At 39.7% G+C, this 19,234-nt stretch overlaps 1 protein-coding gene across 2 annotated transcripts in view; it reads left to right on the forward strand.

Moving 5' to 3' along the window:
- prkcbb (protein kinase C, beta b) overlaps window positions 1-19,234 on the forward strand; it is a 163,562-nt gene that overhangs the window by 71,377 nt on the left and 72,951 nt on the right. For both annotated transcript variants that reach the window (XM_051941083.1, XM_051941082.1), the window contains exons 6-9: window positions 4,044-4,200; window positions 4,826-4,960; window positions 6,564-6,660; window positions 12,447-12,590. In XM_051941083.1, the coding sequence (XP_051797043.1) occupies window positions 4,044-4,200; window positions 4,826-4,960; window positions 6,564-6,660; window positions 12,447-12,590 (533 nt within the window). The remainder of the gene's footprint in view (window positions 1-4,043; window positions 4,201-4,825; window positions 4,961-6,563; window positions 6,661-12,446; window positions 12,591-19,234) is intronic.

Consider the following 19,234-nt stretch of genomic DNA (forward strand, 5'->3'; position numbering starts at 1 on the left):
AATGTTTTAAGAGGGTGTCGATGATGTTTAATAATGTTCCCCAGTTTGTTAACCCTGTCTAAGCGCCACCACTGAGTCCTTCCCCTGAATATCCAGAGCACCACATATCCCTTGTCTTTAGTACAAATGTAACAGAGAGAAGCCCAATGTCAAGTATTGGATAGAGGAGAGAATAATGTTTTACAGGCAGTGAAGTTACTCTTTACAGTGAGTAGAGCTTTTATTCACACAGAGATTGATGCAGAATCAAAAATGCTGAGGGTTCAAAAGCCTCAGTTTGTGTCTCTTCAGTCAGCAGAGGTGCAAACACCCAGAACTGTGCAGCATCACAAATCAACTGTCATGTCTATTGCTGGTTGTACCTCTCCCTCACATCGATTGCACTCCTTTTGACATAGAGTGTGTCATCTTAATGCACCTGAACACATCATCGGCGATGTTTCCTGGACTCATCGGGAATTTCAGGTCACCCAGTCAGGGTTGATGAAGCCCTGGCGTGTGTCCAGGTAGCGTTACACCACCCACAGATATCTGTTACATAATATATGGACACGTCTGTCAAAATAGAGTAATTAATGTGACTCAGACAAAGTGGTAGATTAATGCCTGAATCTTACAATAATGTTATTCAGAATTTGCTGAATGCAAATGCTGTGTGTCAGAAATTTTCCTTTGACTTTAATAAATACCTACAGTATCAGACAGCAGAAGAAATGATCAGTGCAGCTTTAAATTGAGAGTGATGCGCGCCACAGCAACAGTATCTTCATTAGCACTGGATCTCATGGTAAATAGTGTTCTCCTACACACCTGGCAGGTCAGCTGTTCAGCACAGATTGCAGGTTTTTAAGGTGGAATTATTTGTATTAAAGCTTCTGAGCATGAACCCATCAGGATGTTTTTGTGAGGTATGAGCCATCATTACATTTGGGTGTTAATTGTGTTATGTTAATTGTGTAGACTGGAGCTGCAGAGGTGAACTCTTTAGTTTGAGTTAAGGAATTAGATTTTTTTTTTAAATTTTTTTTTTTGTGTGTTTTACTTTTATTATTTGCTTATGCAGGCATGACAGCAATGTAGAAGTGCATCTTGACAGCTCACAGGTTGATACTTTCTTCATCCCCTTGGGGAAATTTAAGGTATCCAGTTGCACACATGTAAATTTTTGCTTTTAAATGAGGACAAAACTGAATGCTTTGTGTTTTGGGGTGCTGATACTGATGTATCAAGTTTCGGTTCAATGACTTTGAGACCTGCAGTCAAAAATCTTGGGGTGATATTTGACAGAGACTTGAAATTTAACAAACAAATTGACACTGATGTCAGAGCAAGTTCCTTTCAATTGTCAAGCCTTTTTTAAACCGTACCGACTTTGAAAAAATCATTCATGCTTTCATTAGTTCATGACTGGACTACTGCAATGCGCTGCCTGAAACTTGTGCAAAATGCTGCAGCGTGTCTTTTAACAAACACCCCCAGACGTGAGCACATCACCTCAGTCCTTAATGCTCTTCACTGGCTTCAAGTCCAGCCAAGAATTCCTTTTAAATTTTTATTGTTCGCTTTTGAAGTTCTTAACGGTGTTGCTCCACTTTATTTGTCTGAGCTTTTAACTTTAAAGGACCAAAAAAGAGCTCTGAGGTCATCCAGTCAGCGGAAGATCCCTGGATCGTATCCCGGCCTGCCCGGGATCTTTCTGCATGGAGTTTGCATGTTCTTCCTTTGCATGCGTGGGTTTCCTCTGGGTATTCCTCCCACAGTCCAAAAATATGATGAAGTTATTTGATTATTCTAAATTTGCCCGTAGGTGTGAGTGCGAGTGTGATTGTTTGTCCGATTTTAAATTACTGTATTGTTTTTAAGTTATTGTCTTGTTTTTCACTGTGAAGCACTTTAGTCACCCTTTGGGCTGTTGAAAAGGGCTATAGAAATAAAATTTGATTGATTGATTGATTAGGAAAATAGGGAAATTAATTTGTGAAATAATGTGCAAACACCACTAAAGAAACGTGTGCCTACAGAGCTACATGGACTTGCTGCTACTCAGAGCAGTGCATTATAGTATATCTCATTTTTGCAACTTTTTATTGATTAAAAAATATCCAGATAAGTTCTTACAAGTTCAGATTTTTTTAATTTCTGATTTTGCAGAGAGTTAGGACAAGACTCCATCTATGAGAATCTAATGTGCTTTTACTATTGGCCATGTGGTACATGACCCAACAGTTTGTCCTAGCATAATTTCTAAGCGATATTGCACATCATCACCTCAGCCTTTCATAGTTTCCTCCACCATTCTTTTTCCTTTGTCATTTCCTACAAAACACAAATTATTGAGCTTCATCTGCTAAGTACTTGTGGGTATTGTGTGTATTATTGTGTGTGGGAGGGAAGGTTCTTGTGTGTTTATTTGTGTTGAACGCTACCCCAGTGAGCTGCTTAAGACACAGCAGCCCTGCTTCTGGTAATTGGATGTGACCTCACAACTTGACCAGCAACAATAATTGCACACACACACACACGCACAGTTTGACACACACACTCCACTCACAGGGGATTTTACACCGCTGGAATACAATTACAGTCCAATAATAGAAAGCCACAAAAGGAGGATTAGTGTTGGAACTGGCAACCTTCATCTGTCTACATGGTCATTACAGACAGATCTGGCAACCCCAAAGCTGTAACCTCCAATGCAACAAGGGGTTCTGGTGTGTTTGAGTGTGTCCCTCAAGTTCACCGTGGCTTGTTTTGTTTGTTGGTTTCAGGGGGAGAATTAGTTGGTAAATACATTACCGACAGGAAGCGCTCTCAGAATTTAGGTCACACACGTACACATAAGGCTTAAAATAAAATCTAGCAACCTAAATATGGATGCAAATAATGTTTTATCACTGACACCTTTCTATTTATGTAGTTTAAACGTGTGGTAAATAATTATCTTTCTAGCAGAACCATCCACTGCAGCTTTACCCAGTAGGTAAATAATCATCCATGAAGCAGTGAAGTGGTGACATTTATTGTCACCATTTTCTTCTTGACTTGAGTTTCATTCTTTATTATGATATTTAATAAACAATAATCTGCACAGTGAGTGGTTTGTAGTTAGAACTTTTACCATGAATGTATTAAAGTGGTTATTAGGATTATTTTCTTCACTTTAACCCTCTGAACTAAAAGCACCAAACAGCTCCATGTCACAGTTATACTCACTGTAGACTCATTTTTCCTGCAATATAAAGTCCTGCATCTGTATAGAAACAGCACAACCATGGATAATGTATAACTTGATTATGCCATTAATGCTAGAAGTAAGGAAAATGTGATACATCCACATAGTATCGATATTTTGCTACTTGCATTTTAAAGTTGTTTCTAGACTTGCCTGCTCTCTGCTTTGGATAAACACATCCTGCAGTTCATCCCAGTTCAATTGAAAAATCCCACTTTTTTTTTGTCACGACTGTTTTGCAGCTGAGTCAGTAGTAGCTTGTCATTTATAATCCACAGCAATTTTTTTTTTTTACAGAATCTGGTTAGTGCAAACTTGTTTTTTGGCAAAATGTTCAGTGAAACATGTTGTTTACAGCAGAAATGAGTAGTTTAAGAACTGTCGCGAAATTAAATATCCAATGATTGTTTATAGTTTCTGGCTCTGATAAATGGTGTCATTTGGTCAGGCTTTTTTTTTTTTTTTTTTGAAGATCAAACCCCTAATGACTTCTTGGGTTCAAGGGGTAACAGGAGGCTTACTGTTCATTTTACTTAAGTAACTGTTAAGGTTGTGTTTACCTACATTTGCTCTTTTTTGTATGCAAAAGTCCAACATATTCTATGTTTCACTCTCTGTGAGTTGCCTCGATTTTTGTCTCAGTTTATGGAAACTTCTAAATGTTTTAGCTTTCTGTTACGGCTTTTATTCATCGATGAAGTAACTCATGTTGCTACTTGAAATGATTTTTAATTTCATTTTCTTCTTTCCTTCTCTCACCTCCCTCCTCTCTTCTGCTGTCTTCTTTTTGTCTTTCTGTTTGTCCTTTCAGTCAAAGAGGCCAGGAACCTGGTTCCCATGGACCCCAACGGTCTGTCAGACCCCTATGTGAAGCTCAAACTGATCCCAGATCCTCGCAGCGAGAGTAAACAGAAGACCAAGACCATAAAATGCTGTCTCAACCCCACCTGGAATGAGACCTTTAAATTGTAAGGCTTTATCACAGCAAGTTTCTTATTTCATTCACCTATCAGTCTGTTTTTCCCTTTGCATTTATCTTTTATTCTCCTCTTTCATTGCTCTCATTCACTCAGTGCAGTGTTTTGAGACCAGCACATGATGCTCATCTTTCCAAGCGTGTGTAACCGCTGGCGCTCAGATAAAAACATCTGGCTTCTCATATTTGTAAAATCTTGCTTATGGGCTTGTTTGCTGCAGTTGGCTCCAATAACATCCTTAATAAGCCTCATCACAGTTTGCATGAGAGAAGACTGAGATTATCAATTGCAGGCGTCTCGCTGCAGATGTTCAGTCTGAAAGGCACTTTTTGCATCCATCCAACAAATGAAAATAAGAGATGAAAGATGAGTGTTAATAAACTGGTTCATGCATGCAGTGTGAATGAATTTATGAAAACCTTCCAGACAATTATTACTATGTTTCTTGTATTTATGAATGTGATTATCAGAGAAATGATGGCAGGCGGCTGCAGATTGTTGTAAATGAGGAATCCAAGATTTCTCTCATGTGCAGTAAAAGTTAAAGCATTTTTAATGAGATAGGGCTGCAATATTAAACCCACTAACTGTACATTTATCTCTGTTAACAATCCAGCCACCTGAAGGAGTACGACAAAGACCGCCGTCTGTCTGTGGAGGTGTGGGACTGGGACCTGACCAGCCGCAACGACTTCATGGGATCGCTGTCCTTCGGCATCTCAGAGCTCCAGAAACTAGGAGTGGACGGATGGTGAGATGAAAGCAGGAATGAAGGGATGAATGAAAGAGGGAGCAGAAAGACATGAGGCAGAGCACCAGTAGAGGAGGAGGGAGAGTGAAGGTGACCTTGTTCATTACTGCACTGTGGGAGAAATACTTTAGTCGGAGCTCCTCTTTTTTTATTCTGGTTGTACTCGGTGCCAGAGCAACTCTAGCCCGTCTCTTTATCTCGGCTTCTTTATCTCTTCACCACCCTCACTCCCTCTTCTCTCTGTAGCCCAGCCTCTATATCTCTCTATCTTCCTCTTGTTTTGCTGACTCTGCCCTGTCAGGCTTTTTAATGAGATGCCAGCATTTGAGGTGGAATGGTGGATGTGGAGAGATGCCATTAAAAGCCTGATATTCAGAGAGAACCTGTGCGAGTGTAGGCTTTCATCCGCTACGTCTCCGTGCAGCTCCAAAGCCTCACAGTGGCTGCAGAGAGAGAGTGGAATAAACAAAATAAATAAAACTCTTTATGTTTTTATATGTTCTGTGGGTGGTATTTGAAATAGTGTTTGAAAGAGTTGAGCTTGTAGCGTAATCTTACTTTGATATATATTTAAATGTGTGTAAAGCTTCATGCTTGTTGATCTCATAAAATGGTTGCACTGTTTGATTCCCTTTGATTTGCTCAGATGTGCAAAGGCCTCTGACTCTAATCAGCATTGTCTTATTAACAATGAATCAAATTACCGCTTGAGTGTGAACAGGGTCACTCACAGACTCCACAGAGGCAGCTTCCTCTTGACTCCTACAGAACGTTATAGCGTCTCTCGGTTCATTCCTTTGGCTTACAGCTTCGGTTCGCTACTTGGATTGTCTCCAGATTCGATAAGCTGTTGCTGGTGAACGTGGGCATTTAGCAGCTATAAAGTCAAATACTTGCCAGAAACTTAGCTCCAGATAAATGGTGTTGCTTCATGTCTGCTGGATGTGCAAATAAGAATTTGTTTGCCAGCAACTTTGCCTTATCAACTTTAAAGTTGATACCATGTCTGGGTTGTGTACACAGGTTATTTCTGCTACCCCCAAGGGTTCAAAACAAGCACGCTGCTGCACAGAAATTGCCGGTTATATTGTCTACCTGTGCAATATTTTAGCTTGGATAAGCTTTAAAATACAGATCTGATCTCTTGGTTGTTGAAAGTCTAACTGATTGAGGATTGAGATCCCAGATTTCCTGAGAAAAACTAAATCTAAAACGTTATCAGCAGTGTTAAAGTAAAGAGCTGAGATCTATGTTACTGAATCCATTAACACCCAGCACAAGTGCTCAGTGTGGTGTTTATGCCGAGAGGTATGAGGTTGAGCCAAGAGTGGCATCAGCTTTAGTGGACCAAATGTGGGCTAATATGAAAAATTATATTCTATTGATTGTGTATCGTCTCAGCTGTGTTATGGGCTCATCTCCATCAGGCTCTGCTAGATCACCATGAAGGAGAACGAATTACTAAATGATCACCTGATTATTCTTTAGGACTTTAAAGCGGCGCGCTAACTGTCAGCAGCTTCGGCTAATGGCAACATTTAAACACCTATATTGTATAAACTAATTGGGAATTGATTTGACTGGAAATATTCTGTCTCTTCAGGTTTAAGCTGCTCTCCCAGGAAGAAGGCGAGTACTTCAACGTTCCCGTCGCTCCGGAGGGGGAGGAGGGCAACGAGGAGCTACGGCAGAAGTTTGAGGTGTGTGTGCATGTGTGTGTGTGTCGGCATGGAAGGTTTGTGAATGTGTGTGAGCACTATGCATCTGTGTGTGTCTGAGTGAGGGCCACTCTGGGAGAGCTGTTAGCAGTTGGCAGGCACACTTATAGTACCATCCGGTCTGGCACACTGCAGGTCCAGACGTGTGTGTGATTGTGTGTGTGTGTGTGTATGAATGTGTGTGCGCTGACCAGTAGGCCCACTCATTAACACATTTGGCAGTAGTGAGGATAACCCCACTCTGTGCTTTTCCTTTTTATCCCTTCTCTTTTCCTCTTCTCCTTCTGTCTTGCTGATACCAAGCCACAAATATGAGAGACTCCTTCTAAATTGTGTTAGTCACAAAGTGAAGAAGGCCTACACGATATATCGTTTTAGCATCGACTGTTTAGGATGTCATCTTTAAACCCAGAAAGCACTTAACACTTTGCAGACAAATTGAATTTAATAACAGAGGTCATCTAGATTTTCAAAGGAGAAGTAGAAATGTAATCGTCTTTAATGTGAACAGTCAGGAATATCTTTTCTGTACATAGATGTAAATGTGACTCTGTTGTCAGTCTCCATACTATGTAAGAACACTGAGTTCTTCTCTGGTTTGCCTCAGACTTTTGACCCTTTAGACCAGGGGTGTCAAACTCATTTTAGTTCAGGGGCCACATTCAGCCACGTTTGATCTAAAGTGTCCAGTAAAATCACAGCAAAATGACCTATGAATAACCACAAATCCAAATGTTTTTCTTTGTTTTAGTGCAAAAAAGTACATTCTGAAAATATTCACATTTAAGGAACTATCTTTTTACAAAACATTATGAACAAGCTGAAGTTTCTTTAGAAAAATAAGTTCAGTTTCAACAACATTATGCCTCAGTTCATCATTTACACACTACAACTTACAAATCACAGTGTATCAACAAAAAGGCACAAAATTTTTTGTCACAGCCAGGTATCTGGAACAGAACAATGTAGTATTTTACTTTATGATCAAAATGACAAGTCAGATGAAAAAAGAAAAAAACAAGACAAAGCATAAAATAAACAGACACAAAACGATAGAAAATGAGACAAACAACAAAAAACAAAACAAAAGAGACAAAAAATAAGACAAAAGTTACAAAGTTACAACAGAATGGGCAAATGACACGAGACCAAAATTGACAAAAGCGAGAGACAAAACAAAAAATGGACAACAGAAGCGAGACAAAAAACACAAAATGACACAAATGACACAAAAACAACAAATGAAGTACAACACAAAATTACAAAAATCAGACAAAAAACACAAGCCAGATAAAAAGGAAGCACAAAATGTCCAAAACAAGAAACAAAACAACAAAAACATGAGACAAACGACAAAAGTCAGATGAAAAACAAAACAAAATATTGCAAAAATGAGACACAAATTGACAAAATAACAATATAATATTTCACTTTCTGAAACAACTTGTCATGGTCTAGAAATTATTTTAAATAAATATAGCCTATAGCCTATAGTTATAGGCCTGCAGGCCGCATGTTTGGCATCCCTGCTTTAGGCAATTCTTCAACAATTATGCAGAGCTACCGGAAAGTTACTCTACTAACAGAAATAGTTCCACAGCAACAAATATTCTGGTCCATGAAATACACATACGGATAATAAATGATGGCCTAAGAGCATTCACAGAGACTTCACAGTGAAGTTTCATTGTTGATCAATACGAAAAGAATACTCACACGATTATCATATTCCCACTAGAAGATTCGTCTGTCTGATAAAACATAATGTACGCAGATTTTTGTTGTGCTTTTTTGCAAGACACAGAGCTTCTTGACATGTAGGCTCCACATGTGAAAGGCGAAACAGGTGACGAACAGGAGAGAAACACTAAAAAAGAAGATTTGGTTGCAAATTGGATCAGTGGCTTCCTACAAGTAAATGAACGTGCAATACTGACACCCACAGAAACTCATTTCAGTCTTTAAAAAGTTGTTTTAGGTCATACCCTTGGTCCAGACGAGAGATTTTGCTAGTGATTCTACCATAGCCTCCATGTTCAGAGAACAACTACATAAAATGTAGTGTCAGTCAGTATTCAGATGTTCAGTGAGGAATTTTGTGTACAGTTCGTTTATTTTTTAAATCCAGGAGGTGTGTTGAATTCAGGGGAAGAAGAATCTTATTTTAGGTTTCATTTTGATGCAAAGATATTATCAGGAATGGAGCCTAATATGAAAGGTAAAGCAGAACCTTCATTATTTAAAATAAAAATGCAATAAACACAGTAATTCTAGTAAATATGCTTACTTCAATATTGATCAAAATATTCACTATTGTCATTTTGGCCATAAACATGCCATGATGTTGACCAAAAATAGGTTTTCTGTCGGCAGCAATTGTTTCCACTACTCGAGGCAGCACAACTAATGAATGGCATCTAAAGCACAACAATATTTTACATCGTATGAGAAAGGTTCAAAACAATTCCTACACAAAAACGTCCTCACAGTAACGTTTTGAAAAGTGTAAAGTTTGTAAAAAAAAAATCGATGCAAATTCACTTCCCTCTAAAATCACCCTAATCATTTTACAATAATTCTTTCAAGCAATCTGGTGAAAATTCCCGTATTTTCATGTTGCAAAATATATAGCAGAATCATAAAATATCCCAGTGTGAATTTTTGTCAGTATCATGCAGCCCTAGTAGTGACGATTGAGGATAAATCTGCTTTTCTATCCTCTGCTGTTCTTGCTTTAAACTCTGCAGGACAGACTTGAGTTTTTAAAAGTGTTTATCTGAAAGATTTTCTTGCAAGATAGATAATGAAACAAAAGAAGAAAAATGAAATGCTGCTGAAAATATGTTTCTTCTTCCAAGTGTGATGTTTTCTTCCCATGATTTAAAGGAAGAGTGTCACATTTGGAAACCCGCTTAATAATTTTCTTGCTGATGGTGAGATGAGAAGATTGATAGCACTCATGATATGGAGGATGAAACAGTCTCCTCTGCTGCAGGCCCACATCGTGATTTAGAGCAGCAAAACAGAATCTTTTAAGAGTTGTTAGCTTCATGGGGAGGGTATTATATCCTTTTATCCTCCCGTTCTCTCCCTTTTCTCCTCGCTCCTCCTGATTTTGCCTCCCTCTCTCTCCTTCACTTATCTGTTTTGTCCTCTGTCACCTTCAGTGCCCCCCTGTGTGTTTCTCCCTCTTTATCTGTTTTTCTTTCCCCTCATCTCCTCAAGGTCACGGTCCTCAGACTTTCACTGAGACAAATTCTCAGGGGGGCAGCTATCACACGCACACACACACACACACACACACACGCTCACAAATACACACAAACACACACAGATGCACAAAACCTCTGGGGTGAAGCTCTCAGAGAGATAGCAGAGAGACAGAAAGACACAGAGACAGACGGAGAAATTTCACTTTGGTAACATGAGCTCCATGCCTCCATTTCACTTCATCCAGAATTGCACATACAAGTAATAAATAATGCATGTTGGACACATGCGCGCACACACATGGGCCCAGTCAAACTCAAAATGTTACTTAAAGGAAGTTAAGGAACAAAAATGCTTTTTCTTTTTACTTTAAAAGCTACTTTCATTTGCAGTGAAGACTCTTTTTTCTGCTCCGTTCAGTTGAGTTTGACTTCTCAAAAAAACACATTAAGAGCTTATTGCAAGACATTTCGGCCTTCAGCTACACCACTGATGTTCGGACCACCACAGTCTGCCCAATCTCTCTCATCAGACTCACTACACTGTGGATTGATCTGAATGGATTTTGCTCCCCACTGAAGGGAGAGCGGTGTACACACACCACACTTTTATAACAGCAAACCCACAGCAGGTGTGATCTTAAAAGTCAATGCACTTTTTTGGTTAGTGTTATTTATCTGGTCAAAATACTGCAAGATTACCAAAACTGAAGTATCCATACAGGGGGTCCTCGACTTATGTCAGAGTTCCATTCCTACGGCCTGACATAAGTCAATTTTCACCGCAAGTTGGAACTGCAGTGAAAATGTAAACAAAGCCGTTATGCGGATCACAATATCGATCAGTTTTTTGGAAAAGTCGTGAATACCAATGACTTTCCTGCATGTATGAGTCATTTTCCAAGAAGATAACAGAATATGTTGCACTGTTTTTACAACTGGACTTCTTATGGCTTGGGAGCCATAATAAAGGGCAAAAAGTTAGCAAATGTAGCACAATCCAAGATGGCGTACAACCGGTAAATGTAAACAAAGCTGTCTTACAGCGCTGCGTGATAATGTATTCGTCTGCACCGCTCACCAACTAGTTACACATAACCAGTTCCAATGTAATGGCAAAACGCTGTACGTTGTAAACCGAAGACCCATCTGTAACCGGTTCTGATGTGACAATGAAACGCCGTAGGTCGAGGATGTCATAAACTGAGGACCTCCGTAGTTAGGTGTTGTTGATGATATGCAGGATATAATGAAGTTTTGAGGACATTCAATCACATTCTTTTTTTTCATTTTGTTTCCATTCATCCTTTTTCATGCACATTCTTTATAATGATCACAAAAATACTTGGACACATGGCTGCAGACAGAGAGAGCAGCGTTAATCTCTGTAGGCTTTCAGAGTGTTGCCTTCAGCATGCTCTGCTGCGCACAAATACCTCTGCTGTTTCTCTGTGTGTGTTTGTTTGTGTGTGTGTGTTTGTGTGTGTGAGAGAGAGAACAGATGGAGACAGATAAAACGTTTTATCCATTGATGAGTCGAAAATTGTTCGGGTTGCATCACTCCAAACTAGCAGTGTAGGGAGCAGCAGAGTTAGTCGGATGCTTCGCTTTGTCAAGACTCACCAGTGGAGAAATTGCTGCAACTGCACAGGACAGAAGGAGTGCAGAGAGCCTCGGTGCGGATCAGCAATTTAAGATAAGATCAAAGAAGATAAGATGTACTTAACAAAGTAGAGAATAAGATTATAATGGAAGTTTCTTACGACAGACGGGACAAGGGAGAATGACAAGGTCGAGGCGGAGTATAAATTGAGAGATTGTTAGAAATGAAGTACAGAGTGAACAGAGGACAGAGACGGGGAAGTGGTGATATGATAGACATGAATAAATGGAGACTCAGAGACACAGGCGAGCATGAGAATGAGAAATGCTATGAAAACTTTCAGTGAGAGAGTCTGGTTGAAGGACAGAAACAAGGGAAGTGGTGACAGTTGCGATTGAATAGAGTGGCAGACTCACAGGGAGGCCATATTTGTTATGGAAAGTGTGGCATGAAGTGTAAAGTTCCTGTACAGAATAAATGAAACTGAATGAAAAAAGCGTATAAACGTACATTTTAAACATACTTGCCACTTTCACTTCTCTCTCTAAATATTAAAATGGCCCAAATTTTGAAAAACAGTTTAAACAGTTGCTTTTTGTGACTTATGAAATTGTAGTTGATTGTTTTGTGAAGCATTGGATGTAAATGTATGTCTATGCAAAATCTTTATGTTAATACAGTCATTGTATCATGTTACCACCAAAGACTGCATTTAAAAGATGATCGCAGCCTCAGGGTTTGACAAGGGAAGCCATGTTGAAGTTACTGAAAACTGCATTCTTTCTAATATCCAAAGAAAAAAACACTTTTCTTTTTTAAATAAAGATATTTGTAAGTGAACCCAAACTTTTTACCAGTGTTTTATATTACATTAGTACCAACTTAACCTTCTGTTAGTTTAAACTGTATAGTCTATGGTCCTAATTTTGTTCCCATTTTCTCTCTACTCCATCTAGAGAGCTAAGATTGGTCCAGGCAAGAACACAGAAGGCAAGTCTGCCAATGCTGCGTCCCGGTTTGACTCCAACGGCAACCAGGATCGCATGAAGTTGGCCGACTTTAACTTCCTGATGGTGCTGGGCAAGGGCAGCTTCGGCAAGGTAAGAGATTATGTTCATGTCTGCTTATGTCCCTTCTGTCTGCTACTCTTTATGTCACAGAGATGCATGTTCTAGTAAGTGCTGTGTATCTACACTTCATGTACAAGATTAGCTGTAATTCTAGCAGTATTATTCACATCATTTTCTGCATACTTAACTTGGAGCATTAGGATGCATATCGAGTAGGAAGTCGACTGAGCTGTGTATGACATAGACAAAAATGGAGACATTTAAGGAAGTTCTTATATTGTTCAAGGAAGCTTTGCATGGCAACAATTGCTGGCAGAAACTGCAGCAGAGAATCATCCTAGTAATGAGAGCTAAAGAGCACTTTCTGACCAAATATCCAAAGCTTACTAACATTAGCCATCAAGGTGTATTTACCCTTTACTATCAACATAATCTGTAGCTTTCACTTCAGAGCTTGCCCACAACTGTTGTTGCTCTCGAGAATCTGCCACACTTCTTGGTATACCGTCTCTATAATTCATGAGCTTAATTGCACACATCGAGCATTTATTTTGAAGAATGGACACAACCAATGCAAGGAACATATTTTACACCAAACAAAGACAACCATGAAACCGCCTGCCCAAAACAGCTTTGGACATGGAACATCTGGATGTAGATCTTTTGGGTCCCATGGGTTATGAGTGTGTGGTCTCTATTGATGGAGGATGGAGGATATAAGAAAATTGGAGTGCAGATCAAAACCTGGACTCTTTGTCGAGTTTCTCAAGCTGTTTCTGAGCAGTCTGGCAGCACAATATCCTGCTGAAAGAGTCCACTGACATCAGGTAATGCTGTTGCCATGGTGCTTGGTCTGCAATAATCTTTAGGTGGGTTTCAGAGTAGTGTTCAGGTGAATGCCAGGACCCAAGGTTTCCCAGCAGAGCATTGCATTGTAATGAGGTGATCAGTGTTCACCTGTCAGTGCTCGTATGTTGTAGCAGCAGTTATGCTTGTGCAAAGGCTTGCTTTTAATTGTGTGCTATAACAAATATCCCTGGGTTTTATTTGTGTGTGTGTGAGTGTGCATCCATGTTTTAGTGAGCATTAGAGCTCTATATCGACAAACTGAGCTCAGAGGAAATGAAGGAAAAGATGGACAGAAAGAGAAGATAGAGATAGAAGGAATTAAAGGAGACGAAGCGCAGGTAGACAGAGATGGATGAAGCGAAAGAGGCGAAGGGGATGACGTGACAAGTGGAGAGAGGGATGAAAGGAGAGAATGAGATGTGAGGCATGGTGACAAGGTTGACATGAATGAATCGAGGGAGAGGTAAAAACGTCAGGCTGAATGAAGAGAGGGAGAGCGAGAGAAAGGAGGGGGAAACCTTGCAGAGGGAAGACAGACATGAATGAATTAAAATCGAGGCAAGAAACAGAATGAATGGGAAGATGTGGCAAGAGAGGAACGGAGGAAAAAATTGGGTAAAAGATGGGCAGAGCGGGAGGGTGGAGAGAGAGTCAAAGTGACAGAACGAGCACGACAGAGAGGGAAAAAGAGAGAGGCCATTGTCTGTGTATCAGACCTGTATGCTGGTTGCCTGTTTCCATGGTAACAGGCTTTTAAAGCTACACTGATGCATCACTGTGGAGAGCTGGAGTCGAGGCTCGATCATTACTGGAATACCCGACTCACACATGCAAACACACAAACACAGATTTCATAAACATGTATGCATGAGTACACACCTTCTGTACACACACACAGACACACACACACGCATACAAGCCTGTGATGGGGTAAACAGGGACTCACACATACACATTCTCATGGACACACATTGCTCATTTTGGCCTGTACCATGTACACACTCACCAGTACATTATGTGAATATTCGAGCAGTATTTAGCATCAACACGCCGCTCATGTGTGTCTTCCTAGAGGTTCCTTAGTTTGCAGGCTGAGGGATTCTGGTACCTTTAGAGCTGCATTTTACACCACAGTGTCTGAGGACATTTGCATCATAACACTGCTCTCTCTGTGGACATTCTTACCGTGTGATAATAACACACCCAGATCTCAGGGGCAGACACAAGCAAAGATTTGCTTCATTCTGATCTGTATCGTCATCTCTCTTTACACAGCACAGCAGGAGCGCAAACATACAAACACACAAACACGCATGTTTGAATTCACACGTATTCTGTCACCCATCACTCGTTTGTTTAACTGCAGGATGTGCACACTTTGATTTGGATTTGTGCGAATTACAGTAAATCCTCAGCACCATGGACAGCTCCTGTTAAATCCTCAGCTCCCTGGTATTTTGGACAGTTGTTTGTTGTTGCTAAGGATGAGCTTTTTTTATTCAAAATTAATTTACTGTGGCAATAAAGTGGCAAAAACATGACTGAGGCTGCAACATGAAACAGATTCTGTGTGAAGGAGACTTTCGAGCAGATTCTGGTGCTGTTTGTTTGTGTTGTCAAAGTAAAACAAACCACCACAAGATTTGAGTTTATGTTTGTGCTTTAAGCTGTTTCATTGCAGTGTTCGGCAGCTTGGTAACCATCTTGTTTTCTTATGATTTCCCCTTTGAGGTGGGTTAGAAATAATAGAATAATGACTCCAGGCACTATCTCCTCATACTACGGTTAACGTGCCTTTTTAATTTTTTAAATTTTTATTCTGCTCCTACCTGGAGTTATTTTCGAGCTATTTGTAATTGCATGACCTGCTGTTTGTTCCTGGAATTTGATGAGTCAGTTTTAGTGCTGATGATGCAGGATGACGTTGCAAAAACTGTCCAACCTGTCAGTTCACATGACTTACTGTTTACAGCTCCTGCTACCTAAGGGAAAACAGTGTATTGTTTTCTTTGCCTAGTCCAACTGACCAAACCATAACTGTGAGAGCAACCTTATGCTACAGAACTATTCTTTATGCATATACTGTACATATAGTGAATCAAAATAAAAGATGCCATGACAACTTTGCACATGGAGTTTAGTGCTCATGTTCAGTCACTGTTTCAATTTCCCCTCAAAGAAAACACAGTCAACATTGCAAACTGTCACATAATAGAATCCTCTGAATGGTCACAGATTTTTAAACTTTATTACATCAAAGTTGTTGCTCATTGAAATGGGACTGGAACAGTTCCTCCAGTTATTCAATAATTACTAAAATTCTTCAAGTCAAAATTCTCTGAATCGAGTCATCGTTTAAACCCAAAGTCTTTAACTGATGGACCGTGGTCCGAGTCCAGACTCAGACTTCATCCTATGTGGACCCTGGCTTATGATCAATGAATCATAAGGAGATTTTAAATTTGATGGGACACCTCTATTTTAATCACTGCAGCTTTTCTCGTGTTAATGGCCTTTACCAGATCAGAGGGCTGTACTACGAGGACAGTTTAACATCGTCAAGCTTTCTTTGTGTGAGTCGACAAAAACTAAAACATCAGTCAGAGTTAACAGGTATGAAGGTGGTTTTCAGCTTTCTTTGTTCAGACTTTCAGACTTTCTGCTTCAAGCTTGTTCACACAAACAGGAGCATTTAACGTATCATTTCACTTGTTTTCTGCAAAATGAACCAATCGACAACAGATTGTTTTAATGGAGAACAATAAGGAACATAAAAATTTATGATAGTAAAAATCTGCAACTGGAAATGATGTCAGACAGGAATTCCAGGAAAAAATTGTTAAATGTGTGTTGATGTGTTTGCTTTACCAATCAGTGCAGCTGATTATTTCTAACAGACAGATGAACAATATAACTATCAAACTTCATATATTCAAACATGTACTGTATTAAAGTGCTTGTAGGTCTGACACTGTCCCATAATGAAGGAAATCTTTTAAATTTTTAGGGCCAAATCAAAGTGAAACTAAAGTCACTGATTGAATATTGTCTGTAATAAATACTAATAAATTGATCAGTTTTCTTATTTGTGTTCTATCAACTGCATCAGCAGCAGTTTAAACGAACCAACATATTTATGTGATTTCTGCATCACCAACTAAATACATGCAGAGTTCCAATGGCTTTAGTTTTAGTCGAAAAACCCTGTACAATACTATATATGTACAATGTTTCTGTACTGTACTATATATGTACAATATCTCTGTACGATACTATATATGTACTATACACCGCAGATGTCTACCGGTGATCCACCAGGACAGCTATTTCTGTTGCACAGTGCGCTTACTTCCACTTTTGATGCTTTAGCGTGCATGCCAATCCGATTACTCGATTAGTCATCAGAATACTTGATAGAGTACTTGATTACTAAAATAATCGATAGCTGCAGCCCTACACGGAACTAACAACGCAGCACAGTAACAATATAGACATGATGCATCTCATCTCTGCTGTTTTTAATGTTGCAAAACTGAATGAGATGCCATATGGTGGACGAGAAGCAGACTGGGATCTAAAGTGGAGCTGCGATTACATGATGAAATATTACACAAAAATGTCTGAAATCCTGTTTATATTTCGGATTTTCTGGCACACTCTACCTTAGTGGAAACAATGGCTACATGCTCAATATATACCATATGACCGTTCACCATGATGCTCTCAGCCCAGTGTAATACAACACAGTGCAGTCTCATGCAGTGCGGCAGAGTGCAGTTTCATTAATTTTGCCTGGATAAATTCACTGTGCAAGGTCAGCAGAGAAAACAGTGGCATCATTTACGACACATGACAGCTAATATCCTCGGGATTGCTTTCTGGCAAATGACCCTGAACAACTTTCTTGGATGAAACACTGACTCACGCCACAGTTCATAATGTAGTACACTGCTGCAGTTTATGAATGGCAGTGAGCCCGAGTTTACCACAAGTAAAACGCTAGGCCTGCATGTGGTCAACAACTCTAACTGGGAGGGTGAAAACATCAGGTAAATCAAATTACAACAGCAGAAGACAGATTGTGACAGATTGTAATGACACCACAAAGCTCCTGTTGTTGCTTTGTGATCTGTGCAGCTTCCGTCTGCAGCAGCATGTGATTTCTGATGAAACGCTCTGGTCCTACGTCTTCTCTCTCTCTGGTGTTGCTTATGTCCTTGTGGTTGTACAAAATGAACTTGGGGCCAGATGGTGTCCTTCATCTCTGTTTCAACTTTATAGAGTTTGTATTTACATAGAGTCACACTGCTACCATATGCGCCTAGGCCCGGCCACACACACAAAACATACACACAAACACACACAAACTCACATTTAATCTGAAGTTCAACAAAGGATGCCACCAGTACGGATCCAACTTCCGTAGATTTTAATGCTAAAGCTTCTTCACTGAGGTGCCCTTATTGCAAACACACACACCTACATGTACAACTTTGTCTCTTTGTCCATCTGTGCTGCTCTCCCTGTAGAACACCGAACCCGATAACCCCTCTGCATTATCATACCTGAATATTTATAAGACATAAACAGCAAAGTTGCTAAGTTTCTGATCTCATAGGGAAAAAAATTAATATAAGGTCACTCCTAAATCCTAATGAATCTGGAGAGAATAGCGAGTTAGATACATTTCTCATTTCCATCATTAAGCTGACTTTCATCTACCGTAACTTAAAATAAGTGACTTAGAAGCAGTTCTGCTTATTTCTCACACATCTGCGGCTCATGTTTGTGTTTACAAACATAACAGCCTGTCAGCTGACTGTGGAGATTAAGCCTGCGTTCCTTCTAAGATCTAGACTATCTCGCAGCCCCAGAAGAATGCTTTATTAAACACATCAATGAATCAATCAAACTAAGCTTTTCTTAAGCAGCTGAGCAGCTGCAAAATGTTCAAGTAACTGGGTTCACCCAGTGTTTTATGCAAATGAACACAAGATATGTAATAAAAGGTTTAAATATATCATACAGTTGAATGACAGATACTTTGTTGAGGTCCCAAAACTCAATTAGCCTTGTGGGAACTACAAACACGCCATGCTAGCCATGTAATAGAAATTCATTTCTCTTCCACATTCTTCTTGCCTGTTCACCGCCTTGTTTTAAGATAAAATGTTAAAATAAAACAGTGTAGTTGTATGTGTCAAAGAGAAAACTTATTCGTGCTTAAAGTTCACATAAATAACTTGAACAGTTTCTGAAAAGTAGGTGGGGTTCTTGTTCTGTGTCCTTCTGAAGCTTTCTGACCAAGGAAAGTTGAAGATGCTTTTCCTCTTAACTGGCACAGATGTTCTGATGCATCTGACTGACTGTTATGTGTTGCAGACCTAGTAATATTGGCATTTTTTTAACTGTTGTCTTAATCCTTTCCTATTTCAAGACATCAATGTGCCCGTGGTTGCAAAACTGACATTTAAGGGATAGTTCAAGTTTCCTGAATTTGTAATTAGCTAAGCACACAAACAAAAGCACAGATATAGTCTCATCCACCTCTCAGCAAGAGAGGAAATATGTGAATTTCTCAAACAAACTAAGGCCTCAACATAAAGCTCCACTTTCTCAGCCTGTTAATAGGCACAGAACAGACACCTCCAACAGTTTCAGTCGCTCATATCAGTCCAGATTTTATGCCCAGAGAGCTGAACTTCAGTGAAGCTTAGTTTTGGTCACGGGCCTCCTTCAACTTTTATGAGATGACCTGCGAGCTGAGACTTGACCCACATTTGATCGGCTATTTGCAGCAGCTACCGGATTCTTCAGGAAAGAGG

The sequence above is a fragment of the Acanthochromis polyacanthus genome, chromosome 21 (assembly GCF_021347895.1).
Source record: "Acanthochromis polyacanthus isolate Apoly-LR-REF ecotype Palm Island chromosome 21, KAUST_Apoly_ChrSc, whole genome shotgun sequence".
In the NCBI taxonomy this organism is placed as follows: domain Eukaryota; kingdom Metazoa; phylum Chordata; class Actinopteri; family Pomacentridae; genus Acanthochromis; species Acanthochromis polyacanthus.